The sequence below is a fragment of the Phyllobates terribilis genome, unplaced genomic scaffold (genome assembly GCF_046119375.1).
Source record: "Phyllobates terribilis strain yellow unplaced genomic scaffold, ASM4611937v1 Scaffold_9__5_contigs__length_417890890, whole genome shotgun sequence".
NCBI classification, from domain to species: Eukaryota; Metazoa; Chordata; class Amphibia; order Anura; family Dendrobatidae; genus Phyllobates; species Phyllobates terribilis.
Window position 1 is genome coordinate 138,635,991 of NW_027362769.1, and position 14,251 is coordinate 138,650,241.

Sequence of the window (14,251 nt, forward strand, 5' to 3'; positions counted from 1 at the left end):
AAAGGAGGCTGGTTCTTGGTATCATTGTTTCTCTTCAGTTAACCATGGTTATCTCTAAAGAAACACATGCAGCCATCATTGCACTGCACAAAAATGGCCTAACAGGGAAGAGTATCGCAGCTACAAAGATTGCACCTCAGTCAACAATCTATCGCATCATCAAGAACTTCAAGGAGAGAGCTTCCATTGTTGTCAAAAAGGCTCCAGGGCGCCCAAGAAAGACCAGCAAGCGCCAGGACCGTATCTTAAAACTGTTTCAGCTGCGGGATTGGACTACCAGCAGTGCCGAGCTTGCTCAGGAATGGCAGCAGGCTGGTGTGAGTGCTTCTGCACGCACTGTGAGGCGGAGACTCTTTGAGCAAGGGCTGGTTTCAAGGAGGGCAGCAAAGAAGCCACTTCTCTCCAGAAAAAACATCAGGGACCGACTGATATTCTGCAAAAGGTACAGGGAGTGGACTGCTGAGGACTGGGGCAAAGTCATTTTCTCTGATGAATCCCCTTTTCGATTGTTTAGGACATCTGGAAAACAGCTTATTCGGAGAAGAAGAGGTGAGCGCTGCCACCAGTCTTGTCTCATGCCAACTGTAAAGCATCCGGAAACCATTCATGTGTGGGGTTGCTTCTCAGCCAAGGGAATCGGCTCACTCACAGTCTTGCCTAAAAACACAGCCATGAATAAAGAATGGTACCAGAATGTCCTCCAAGAGCAACTTCTCCCAACCGTCCAAGAGCAGTTTAGCGCCCAACAATGCCTTTTCCAGCATGATGGAGCACCTTGCCATAAAGCAAAGGTGATAACTAAATGGCTCATGGAACAAAACATAGAGATTTTGGGTCCATGGCCTGGAAACTCCCCAGATCTTAATCCCATTGAGAACTTGTGGTCAATCATCAAGAGACGGGTGGACAAACAAAAACCAACAAATTCTGGCAAAATGCAAGCATTGATTATGCAAGAATGGACTGCTATCAGTCAGGATTTGGTCCAAAAGTTGATTGAGAGCATGCCAGGGAGAATTACAGAGGTCTTGAAGAAGAAGGGGCAACACTGCAAATATTGACTTGCTGCATTAACTCATTCTAACTGTCAATATAACCTATTGGTACTCATAATATGATTGCAATTATATTTCTGCATGTGATATAAACATCAGACAAACACTAATAAAAACCAGAGGCCAGCAGATCATGTGAAAATATAATTTTGGTGTCATTCTCAATACTTTTGGCCATGACTGTACATATTGCAGACATTATACCAGTAAATTAGGTTTTATCACTTACTTGCAAAATTTGAACAGAATCTTTTCAAACACCAGCACAGGTCCTGTACTTCCCAGGATGGTGAGAGGTTGCCCCCCGAACAGGGAGAACGCTATACCTGTCATCGAGGCTCCAAACAAAGATTCGATCGCACTCTAGGCAGAGCAGAATAAAGCACAGATGGGTCCATTGCTCAACTCAATAAACGAAACAATGAATGTAAGTAAGAATACCATACGCTATAATAGTATAGGGTACAACACCTACTATACGTCCTTCAGTTGCCTCTCCGAGAAGACCACCAAATGTGATAACAGGGGACATGCATGCACAATACAGGAACAGAAATGAAGCTAAACATTGCAGGCTAAAAGCATCCCTGAAGTCACTCCAGAAGAAAGGAGCTTTCCTCTTGATATCTAGGATCAAGCCGCCAAAAAACCTGGAAAGAAGAAACAATACAAATGTACTGTATGAACTAAACAGACTTCCAAGAGATTGTCTAGAATTAGAAAAACACGCCTGCCACACCTGTCTATGGCTGTGCCTGATATTGCAGCTCAGTTCCATTAAATTTAATTAAACCTTGAGCTGCAATACCACAGACAACCTGTGGACAGGTGTGGCAGTGTTTTTGGGTGAGAGCTCCACACTCACTTTTGGGCTAGACATCGGAGACGGCTTCCTGTGCCAGAACATGAACATACCTGTGTGAGGGGAGCTGGCCGCCTGGCGCATTTCAATAGCAGAGCCAGCCATTGTCCTTGTCAAGTCTGATTTCTGGACAGAGAAGGAGTTAGATATTGAAAAGAGTCAGTCTGTCAGCCAGCCCCCTTCACACAGTGCAATGATGAAGTTCCACTCACAGAAAACTTTCTCCTGTGCAGAACCCAATGTGGAAGTGGACCCTGGGATGGTGGAGAAGCACTAATCATCACTAGACATCGGACATTGCTTCATGCATGTGCTTTTTAAATGGGATGTCTATGAATTTGATATTGATGGTCTACTTACTCTCAGGGCTCGTGCAGATGAGCGTATTTTTGGTCCGAGTGCGATCTGACAAAACATTGGAACGCACTCGGACCAATGTTATTCTATGGGGCCGTACACATGTCCAATTCTTTCATCGGACCGATGAAAATAATCGCATCATGCACAATTTGCATCCATAAATCGGATCGCAGTCAGCCATGCAAGTAAATGAGTCAGTGGCAAAAAATCGGACTGCACTCGGATGACATCTGAGTGCAGTCTGATTTTCACGGACTGACAGAATGGAGAAGATGGAGAAATAATTTTTTCCATCTTCTCCTCATCCAAGAAAATCAGATCACACTATGATCAGAATTTGATCGCAGTGACATTTGCATAATTTGACCGATTTTCCAGATGAAAGAAAATACGGTTCTGTGACCATAGACTCAGGATAAGTCATCAATGTCAGATCAGTGATGGCCGATACCTGGCACCCCCAATAATCATTTGTTTGCAGATCCGGTGGTGTCCAAAAATAAAACTGATACGGCGCCAAACACCAGATCTCCACTGACTGTGTAATTGCCGTTCTTGGTTACAACTGATGAGTGGACATGCCAGGTGTTGGACTGATCCGATATTAATGGATTATCCTAAGGATAAGTCATCGATATCAAAGTCCTATACATTCCCTAAAGCCTTTACACTAGAAGCTGATTAGAAATGTGTTTTTTGGAGTGCGGGAGAAATCTGGAGCACATATACTTGTGAATGCTGGGAGAGCATAGAAACTCCTCACAGACTATTGCAAATTTTATTGCATGACCCTGATACAATGACGGCATCTGTACCATGAGCTAACCAAAATAATATACCGTATAATGAAATAAAACCAACCTTCCAGTCCTTTGTAGCTCAGGTCCGCTGTGACCCCCATGTTCTTCTGACTCTCCTAATGACGCTGTCCCATTGGGCACTCCCGGGGTTTTTCTTTTTTCCTAAATGTAATTACAAAATGATAGGTTTAATTTATTGAAAGGCCATTTTAGCCTAAAGGCCCCCATACGCATTCGATTATAGTTGGCCAAATCTGCCAAATTCGGTGTGACTGGCCCCACTTTAATCGGGGTATCCAAACTTTCCCCAACAGATGATCTTGGGGAAGCAAAAAAACTGGCCTGTTGAATTACAATGCCCCATCCTTTTGTTCCAGCCTGATATAAGTTGCCACCAGAGGTGGCTCGCTGACATTTAATGCCTCCTCACATATTAGGTAGCTGTCAGCCAGACAATCCTCTACCGGTGGCTTATCTCCAGGTAGAGCGAAAGGATCGGCCATCGGAGTTCCAACGTGCCAATCCTTCACTTCTCCAATATCATCGGTTGGGAGATAGTTGGGAGGCCGACCATAAACATTCGATTGCCGGCTGTTTCTGCCAATATCAGGAACATATGAACTCTCATCCAAGCCGACTGTGCATGTGTATGGTGGGGGGGAGGGTGCTGGAAGAGACCATTATCCAAGCCAAGACTGTCCGACCCTTAAGGACTTTGCTTAACAAAAATGTTTAAAGGTCTTTTACTTTAGATGATAGAAAAAGAGAAACTTTTGCCTCTTAAAGTAAAAATATGGGACTCTACTATACCTCTGAGGGAGTGCCCAATGACGGAGGCATTCTCCTATCAAAGCAGGGTCTTAGCTTTCGGTGAACATCTCCATAATGTGGTGGCAGCATTAGGCACCACAAAAGGTCCTACCACGATCTCATGATGGCTTAGACTACAACTAACACACCAATTGTCTATGACACTGAATACACTTTCCATTTCTGATTGGATTTTTCACTCCAGTTTTCCTTCACAGAATACCACCAGCTTGTCACACAATAAGCGGAAGCTCATCCCACACACTTAGGATGCTGTCCTAATGGGGTCTTACGCTGGTCACACATCTGATAATGCCACCCTGTGAGTTCCTACCATATTGCAAACCCTGGCAATGTCTGTAAACCTCACAGAGTGCTGTAATCACAGCTACGTTAGAAAAGTCCCTCAATCTTAACAGGTCAAGGGCTGAGGAGTAAAATTTATAGTAACCATGCTCATTTGATCATAATTACTATTATATCACCATTATACAGTATAGCACAAGTTATAAGTACCTTAAAAAAACACCATAAAACCAAAAAGCTGTGATCCATGTCCAAGAACTCAACAAAATGACTGTTCAAACCAATCACAGGCACTCGGTGCACCCTTGGGGTGCCAACAGTTGAGATCACCTTCCCACCTACTTTTTTCCCATCTATCTCCACCTTCATCTGGCTCATGTAATGTCAGAGCTGCCAAATCAGGAAAAGGAAGCATTTGTGCTCACTTCCACCCCATAGTGAACCCATGACTATGGTTAGCTGGGGTCCATCCATGTCAGGTCCATGGTGGTCGAGTTTCTAAATTCTGAGCCCCCTTATGCTTCCCATGCCTACTAGAGGTACCGGCAGATAAGACTAATGTTTATGTTAAACTTTTAAGTTTCCCTCCAGGCAGATGGCAAGAATGTTATTACTTTGGCCCCATGTAAAATCTTTAGGGTTCCAAAGGGTCACAGTTTAGGGCTATTTGATAAAATATTAAGAATTTGAGCCTTGGTTGAGCTAAATGCTTGGAAAGAAATAAGGATGAGATGAAGCCGATGTAACTCACTTGTGATGGGACGTTTTTTGGTGGTTCAATGCGAATCGAAGGATCCCATTCTCCTGGAGGAAGAACTGTAACTTGGTCCAGAAATTCATCTATTCCAGAGACCAAATCATTTCGATCTTTAGCTTTGTACGCAACATCGTGAAATACCTGTTATAGAAAACAGAAAAAGTTACACCTACAATCAGAATAGGTGGATAGCAAATAAAATATTCAACATCAATGGTAATAAGGAATGGTTTCGTAATCACATGGCGCCTCACCTGTAGGGTTCCTATAAATTGTGGGATCTATGGGTGTACTGTGGCACGCCACTCCAGCAACTGCCTGAAAACTCCAGTACTGGACTGTGGTTGTCGTAACTCATTAAGAAACCATAGTATCAAATAATACACAGTGAATAACCTAATATTCAGGTTCCTTGGTTGGTTATTGCTTGGGATCTGACCTACTGGCAGATGGAAGAAGCTCCCAGACAGAAGACACCTATCTAGAGTTGAGCAAAAAGAATCTCAGTGTGAACTTCCTCGAGTCATTGTCCCTAATTTTGGTGGCAATGCATGTTATGACATTGTGTGAGGTCTAGTGGACTAGTAATCACAAGAGGAGCCAGGATTTCAGCATTCGAGCCCCATGAGGAAGTTCACATGAAGAATCAAAGTGGTTGTCGGATAAAGAACCTGCAACTTTTTTTGCTCAACTCTACTTACTGTTTTCCTCTATTGGAAGGAACCAGGTAAGTTAGATGTCAGCTGCCAAGAAAGTTCTTCGCAAGTTATATTGGCCTGGCGAAAACAAAAACGTAAGTTCAATCAACACTCAAATGTCATAGGCACTAAGTCAAGTGGGAGGAGTGAAACCATACTGGGTATATTGCACAAGTCAAGGGATGGGGTTGGAGGTCACATATAGAGATGAGCGTTGTTCGATTCGAACTGTTCGCCAATCTCAAATTCGAGCTGTTTTGGGCGGTGTTCGAGCCGTTCGGCGAACACGAACGATTTGAGAAAAATTCGGCTGTTCGAGGTTATGTTCGATAACTGTTCGTGCACCAAAATCATAACTGGATTTTTTCTCAGTAATGATGAAAATTAATGTTAATACGCAGTTTGAGTGTACAGCGGGGCGGGGGGAGGGGCAGGGGATGGATCTCTGCAGGAATAATGAAGATCTCCATTTTTTTTTCTCTTTCCCGCATTTACAGTGGGGAGGTGCAATCTGTCAGCCTATCAGCAGCGCACACACGGAGCGAAGTGCTTTTTTTCACACAAGCAAGGGCATGTGTCATTGGCAGTGTATGTCACATGTCCTTGCCCTATAAGACCAAGCCATTTTCCCCATCGCCACCATTTTCTCACTGCTGCAGCTGCGTGTTAGACGGCACCGCTGTTGCTGTGTGCGCTATACCTTGTTAATTTCAAGCCAATTTTCGCACAAATCTACAGATAGCTTGGGAGTAGGGAATAGTTGTGATTGCAGTCCTTTTAAGGACTAGGTTACAGCATTTCCTACGACTTTTATCAGGCAGGTATGTGCTCTTAAATAGATAGATTGTGGGAGTAAAGACTAATTGTAATTGCAGTCCTTTTCAGGACTAGGTTACATCAGTTCCTATCAGTTTTTGCCAGGCAGGTCTGTGCCAGTGCTGTGCAAGTTTTTTTCACAGCATTTGGCTGAATCTAGCAAAGCTAATCCTTTTTGGCCTATTGCAGAGTGTGTTAGTCAGTGGAGTAGCCTATCTGTGTTGCAAGATATACCACCTGTGTATAGAATACCAATTTTTTTACTGCACCTAGTGAAGTAAAATCTTTTGGGCATAGCATCATTCTATTAGTCCATCTATACTGACCTCCATCAGGTTGCAAATTGAATATAATTTTTTTCTGCATCTAGCTCTGAAAAAATATTTGGGCTTCTAGCAGTGTGTGGGACTTGTTCTATTAGTCCATCTATACTGACCTCCATCACGCTGCAAATTCAAAATAATTTTTTGTCTGCATCTAGCTCTGAAAAAATATTTGGCCTTCAAGCAGTGTGTGGGACTTTCTCTATTAGTCCATCTATACTGACCTCCATCAGGTTGCAAATTAAAAATAATTTTTATCTGCATCTACCTCTGAAAAAATATTTGGGCTTCTAGCTGTGTGTGGGACTTGTTCTATTAGTCCATCTATACTGACCTCCATCAGGTTGCAAACTGAATATAATTTTTTTCTGCATCTAGCTCTGAAAAAATATTTGGCCTTCTAGCAGTGTGTGGGACTTTCTCTATTAGTCCATCTATACTGACCTCCATCAGGTTGCAAATTAAAAATAATTTTTAATCTGCATCTAGCTCTGAAAAAATATTTGGCCTTCTAGCAGTGTGTGGGACTTTCTCTATTAGTCCATCTATACTGACCTCCATCAGGTTGCAAATTAAAAATAATTTTTTGTCTGCATCTAGCTCTGAAAAAATATTTGGCCTTCTAGCAGTGTGTGGGACTTTCTCTATTAGTCCATCTATACTGACCTCCATCAGGTTGCAAATTCAAAATAATTTTTTGTCTGCATCTAGCTCTGAAAAAATATTTGGCCTTCTAGCAGTGTGTGGGACTTTCTCTATTAGTCCATCTATACTGACCTCCATCAGGCTGCAAATTAAAAATAATTTTTATCTGCATCTACCTCTGAAAAAATATTTGGCCTTCTAGCTGTGTGTGGGACTTGTTCTATTAGTCCATCTATACTGACCTCCATCAGGTTGCAAACTGAATATAATTTTTTTCTGCATCTAGCTCTGAAAAAATATTTGGCCTTCTAGCAGTGTGTGGGACTTTCTCTATTAGTCCATCTATACTGACCTCCATCAGGTAGCAAATTAAAAATAATTTATATCTGCATCTAGCTCTGAAAAAATATTTGGCCTTCTAGCAGTGTGTGGGACTTTCTCTATTAGTCCATCTATACTGACCTCCATCAGGTTGCAAATTCAAAATAATTTTTTGTCTGCATCTAGCTCTGAAAAAATATTTGGCCTTCTAGCAGTCTGTGGGACTTTCTCTATTAGTCCATCTATACTGACCTCCATCAGGTTGCAAACTGAATATATTTTTTTTCTGCATCTACCTCTGAAAAAATATTGGGCTTCTAGCTGTGTGTGGAACTTGTTCTATTAATCCATCTATACAGACCTCCATCAGGTTGCAAACTGAATATAATTTTTTTCTGCATCTACCTCTGAAAAAATATTTGGGCTTCTAGCTGTGTGTGGGACTTGTTCTATTAGTCCATCTATACTGACCTCCATCAGATTGCAAACTGAATATAATTTTTTTCTGCATCTAGCTCTGAAAAAATATTTGGCCTTCTAGCAGTGTGTGGGACTTTCTCTATTAGTCCATCTATACTGACCTCCATCAGGTTGCAAATTAAAAATATTTTTTTGTCTGCATCTAGCTCTGAAAAAATATTTGGCCTTCTAGCAGTGTGTGGGACTTTCTCTATTAGTCCATCTATACTGACCTCCATCAGGTTGCAAACTGAATATATTTTTTTTCTGCATCTACCTCTGAAAAAATATTGGGCTTCTAGCTGTGTGTGGGACTTGTTCAATTAATCCATCTATACAGACCTCCATCAGGTTGCAAACTGAATATAATTTTTTTCTGCATCTACCTCTGAAAAAATATTTGGGCTTCTAGCTGTGTGTGGGACTTGTTCTATTAATCCATCTATACTGACCTCCATCAGGTTGCAAACTGAATATAATTTTTTTCTGCATCTACCTCTGAAAAAATATTTGGGCTTCTAGCTGTGTGTGGGACTTGTTCTCTTAGTCCATCTATACTGACCTGCATCAGGTTGCAAACTGAATATAATTTTTTTCTGCATCTAGCTCTGAAAAAATATTTGGCCTTCTAGCAGTGTGTGGGACTTTCTCTATTAGTCCATCTATACTGACCTCCATCAGGTTGCAAATTAAAAATAATTTTTATCTGCATCTAGCTCTGAAAAAATATTTGGCCTTCTAGCAGTGTGTGGGACTTTCTCTATTAGTCCATCTATACTGACCTCCATCAGGTTGCAAATTCAAAATAATTTTTTGTCTGCATCTAGCTCTGAAAAAATATTTGGCCTTCTAGCAGTGTGTGGGACTTTCTCTATTAGTCCATCTATACTGACCTCCATCAGGCTGCAAATTAAAAATAATTTTTATCTGCATCTACCTCTGAAAAAATATTTGGCCTTCTAGCTGTGTGTGGGACTTGTTCTATTAGTCCATCTATACTGACCTCCATCAGGTTGCAAACTGAATATAATTTTTTTCTGCATCTAGCTCTGAAAAAATATTTGGCCTTCTAGCAGTGTGTGGGACTTTCTCTATTAGTCCATCTATACTGACCTCCATCAGGTTGCAAATTAAAAATAATTTATATCTGCATCTAGCTCTGAAAAAATATTTGGCCTTCTAGCAGTGTGGGGGACTTTCTCTATTAGTCCATCTATACTGACCTCCATCAGGTTGCAAACTGAATATATTTTTTTTCTGCATCTACCTCTGAAAAAATATTGGGCTTCTAGCTGTGTGTGGAATTTGTTCTATTAATCCATCTATACAGACCTCCATCAGGTTGCAAACTGAATATAATTTTTTTCTGCATCTACCTCTGAAAAAATATTTGGGCTTCTAGCTGTGTGTGGGACTTGTTCTATTAGTCCATCTATACTGACCTCCATCAGGTTGCAAACTGAATATAATTTTTTTCTGCATCTAGCTCTGAAAAAATATTTGGCCTTCTAGCAGTGTGTGGGACTTTCTCTATTAGTCCATCTATACTGACCTCCATCAGGTTGCAAACTGAATATATTTTTTTTCTGCATCTACCTCTGAAAAAATATTGGGCTTCTAGCTGTGTGTGGGACTTGTTCTATTAATCCATCTATACTGACCTCCATCAGGTTGCAAACTGAATATAATTTTTTTCTGCATCTACCTCTGAAAAAATATTTGGGCTTCTAGCTGTGTGTGGGACTTGTTCTATTAATCCATCTATACTGACCTCCATCAGGTTGCAAACTGAATATAATTTTTTTCTGCATCTACCTCTGAAAAAATATTTGGGCTTCTAGCTGTGTGTGGGACTTGTTCTATTAGTCCATCTATACTGACCTCCATCAGGTTGCAAACTGAATATAATTTTTTTCTGCATCTAGCTCTGAAAAAATATTTGGCCTTCTAGCAGTGTGTGGGACTTTCTCTATTAGTCCATCTATACTGACCTCCATCAGGTTGCAAACTGAATATATTTTTTTTCTGCATCTACCTCTGAAAAAATATTGGGCTTCTAGCTGTGTGTGGGACTTGTTCTATTAATCCATCTATACAGACCTCCATCAGGTTGCAAACTGAATATAATTTTTTTCTGCATCTACCTCTGAAAAAATATTTGGGCTTCTAGCTGTGTGTGGGACTTGTTCTATTAATCCATCTATACTGACCTGCATCAGGTTGCAAACTGAATATAATTTTTTTCTGCATCTAGCTCTGAAAAAATATTTGGCCTTCTAGCAGTGTGTGGGACTTTCTCTATTAGTCCATCTATACTGACCTCCATCAGGTTGCAAATTAAAAATAATTTTTATCTGCATCTAGCTCTGAAAAAATATCTGGCCTTCTAGCAGTGTGTGGGACTTTCTCTATTAGTCCATCTATACTGACCTCCATCAGGTTGCAAATTCAAAATATTTTTTTCTCTGCATCTAGCTCTGAAAAAATATTTGGCCTTCTAGCAGTGTGTGGGACTTTCTCTATTAGTCCATCTATACTGACCTCCATCAGGCTGCAAATTAAAAATAATTTTTATCTGCATCTACCTCTGAAAAAATATTTGGCCTTCTAGCTGTGTGTGGGACTTGTTCTATTAGTCCATCTATACTGACCTCCATCAGGTTGCAAACTGAATATAATTTTTTTCTGCATCTAGCTCTGAAAAAATATTTGGCCTTCTAGCAGTGTGTGGGACTTTCTCTATTAGTCCATCTATACTGACCTCCATCAGGTTGCAAATTAAAAATAATTTATATCTGCATCTAGCTCTGAAAAAATATTTGGCCTTCTAGCAGTGTGGGGGACTTTCTCTATTAGTCCATCTATACTGACCTCCATCAGGTTGCAAACTGAATATATTTTTTTTCTGCATCTACCTCTGAAAAAATATTGGGCTTCTAGCTGTGTTTGGAATTTGTTCTATTAATCCATCTATACAGACCTCCATCAGGTTGCAAACTGAATATAATTTTTTTCTGCATCTACCTCTGAAAAAATATTTGGGCTTCTAGCTGTGTGTGGGACTTGTTCTATTAGTCCATCTATACTGACCTCCATCAGGTTGCAAACTGAATATAATTTTTTTCTGCATCTAGCTCTGAAAAAATATTTGGCCTTCTAGCAGTGTGTGGGACTTTCTCTATTAGTCCATCTATACTGACCTCCATCAGGTTGCAAACTGAATATATTTTTTTTCTGCATCTACCTCTGAAAAAATATTGGGCTTCTAGCTGTGTGTGGGACTTGTTCTATTAATCCATCTATACTGACCTCCATCAGGTTGCAAACTGAATATAATTTTTTTCTGCATCTACCTCTGAAAAAATATTTGGGCTTCTAGCTGTGTGTGGGACTTGTTCTATTAATCCATCTATACTGACCTCCATCAGGTTGCAAACTGAATATAATTTTTTTCTGCATCTACCTCTGAAAAAATATTTGGGCTTCTAGCTGTGTGTGGGACTTGTTCTATTAGTCCATCTATACTGACCTCCATCAGGTTGCAAACTGAATATAATTTTTTTCTGCATCTAGCTCTGAAAAAATATTTGGCCTTCTAGCAGTGTGTGGGACTTTCTCTATTAGTCCATCTATACTGACCTCCATCAGGTTGCAAATTAAAAATAATTTTTATCTGCATCTAGCTCTGAAAAAATATTTGGCCTTCTAGCAGTGTGTGGGACTTTCTCTATTAGTCCATCTATACTGACCTCCATCAGGTTGCAAATTAAAAATAATTTTTGTCTGCATCTAGCTCTGAAAAAATATTTGGCCTTCTAGCAGTGTGTGGGACTTTCTCTATTAGTCCATCTATACTGACCTCCATCAGGTTGCAAATTAAAAATAATTTTTATCTGCATCTAGCTCTGAAAAAATATCTGGCCTTCTAGCAGTGTGTGGGACTTTCTCTATTAGTCCATCTATACTGACCTCCATCAGGTTGCAAATTCAAAATATTTTTTTCTCTGCATCTAGCTCTGAAAAAATATTTGGCCTTCTAGCAGTGTGTGGGACTTTCTCTATTAGTCCATCTATACTGACCTCCATCAGGCTGCAAATTAAAAATAATTTTTATCTGCATCTACCTCTGAAAAAATATTTGGCCTTCTAGCTGTGTGTGGGACTTGTTCTATTAGTCCATCTATACTGACCTCCATCAGGTTGCAAACTGAATATAATTTTTTTCTGCATCTAGCTCTGAAAAAATATTTGGCCTTCTAGCAGTGTGTGGGACTTTCTCTATTAGTCCATCTATACTGACCTCCATCAGGTTGCAAATTAAAAATAATTTATATCTGCATCTAGCTCTGAAAAAATATTTGGCCTTCTAGCAGTGTGGGGGACTTTCTCTATTAGTCCATCTATACTGACCTCCATCAGGTTGCAAACTGAATATATTTTTTTTCTGCATCTACCTCTGAAAAAATATTGGGCTTCTAGCTGTGTGTGGAATTTGTTCTATTAATCCATCTATACAGACCTCCATCAGGTTGCAAACTGAATATAATTTTTTTCTGCATCTACCTCTGAAAAAATATTTGGGCTTCTAGCTGTGTGTGGGACTTGTTCTATTAGTCCATCTATACTGACCTCCATCAGGTTGCAAACTGAATATAATTTTTTTCTGCATCTAGCTCTGAAAAAATATTTGGCCTTCTAGCAGTGTGTGGGACTTTCTCTATTAGTCCATCTATACTGACCTCCATCAGGTTGCAAACTGAATATATTTTTTTTCTGCATCTACCTCTGAAAAAATATTGGGCTTCTAGCTGTGTGTGGGACTTGTTCTATTAATCCATCTATACTGACCTCCATCAGGTTGCAAACTGAATATAATTTTTTTCTGCATCTACCTCTGAAAAAATATTTGGGCTTCTAGCTGTGTGTGGGACTTGTTCTATTAATCCATCTATACTGACCTCCATCAGGTTGCAAACTGAATATAATTTTTTTCTGCATCTACCTCTGAAAAAATATTTGGGCTTCTAGCTGTGTGTGGGACTTGTTCTATTAGTCCATCTATACTGACCTCCATCAGGTTGCAAACTGAATATAATTTTTTTCTGCATCTAGCTCTGAAAAAATATTTGGCCTTCTAGCAGTGTGTGGGACTTTCTCTATTAGTCCATCTATACTGACCTCCATCAGGTTGCAAATTAAAAATAATTTTTATCTGCATCTAGCTCTGAAAAAATATTTGGCCTTCTAGCAGTGTGTGGGACTTTCTCTATTAGTCCATCTATACTGACCTCCATCAGGTTGCAAATTAAAAATAATTTTTGTCTGCATCTAGCTCTGAAAAAATATTTGGCCTTCTAGCAGTGTGTGGGACTTTCTCTATTAGTCCATCTATACTGACCTCCATCAGGCTGCAAATTAAAAATAATTTTTATCTGCATCTACCTCTGAAAAAATATTTGGCCTTCTAGCTGTGCGTGGGACTTGTTCTATTAGTCCATCTATACTGACCTCCATCAGGTTGCAAACTGAATATAATTTTTTTCTGCATCTAGCTCTGAAAAAATATTTGGGCTTCTAGCTGTGTGTGGGACTTGTTCTATTAATCCATCTATACTGACCTCCATCAGGTTGCAAATTGAATATAATTTTTTTCTGCATCTAACCCAGCCAATAGTTTTGGCCTAATACCACAGTTTGGCCACTCAGCTCTGCTCGGTTCCCATCCATTGTTTTTTTGTGCAAACAACTCCAGAGTTGTGAATTAGTTAACCACCAAAATGAGTGGAAAAAGGCCTGCTGCTGGTGGAAAGGGGAATAGGCGTGTTGGGAAGGGGAAAAAAGGTTGTGTCCGTGGGGTAGGTGTTAAAGCAACAGTAACATCTGCAGAAGAAAGACCATCTTCCAGCCAAACTAAAATGTCTACTTCTTTTAGCGGACAATGTGATAAGATCCCTTTCTAACGGCCACGCCAATCGCTACAAATTCCAGATGAGGCACAAAAACAGCAGGTGCTTCAACGGATATCAAGTGCTCCTTTAA

General features: G+C 40.1%; 1 protein-coding gene across 4 annotated transcripts in view; it reads right to left on the reverse strand.

Annotated features, from left to right (window-relative positions):
- Window positions 1-14,251, reverse strand: part of SLC4A10 (solute carrier family 4 member 10) — a 369,946-nt gene that overhangs the window by 36,381 nt on the left and 319,314 nt on the right. For all 4 annotated transcript variants that reach the window (XM_073647057.1, XM_073647056.1, XM_073647058.1 and 1 more), the window contains exons 10-13: window positions 4,945-5,091; window positions 3,139-3,239; window positions 1,531-1,705; window positions 1,285-1,418 (exon numbers count right to left, since the gene is read on the reverse strand). In XM_073647057.1, coding sequence (XP_073503158.1) covers window positions 1,285-1,418; window positions 1,531-1,705; window positions 3,139-3,239; window positions 4,945-5,091 — 557 coding nt within the window. The remainder of the gene's footprint in view (window positions 1-1,284; window positions 1,419-1,530; window positions 1,706-3,138; window positions 3,240-4,944; window positions 5,092-14,251) is intronic.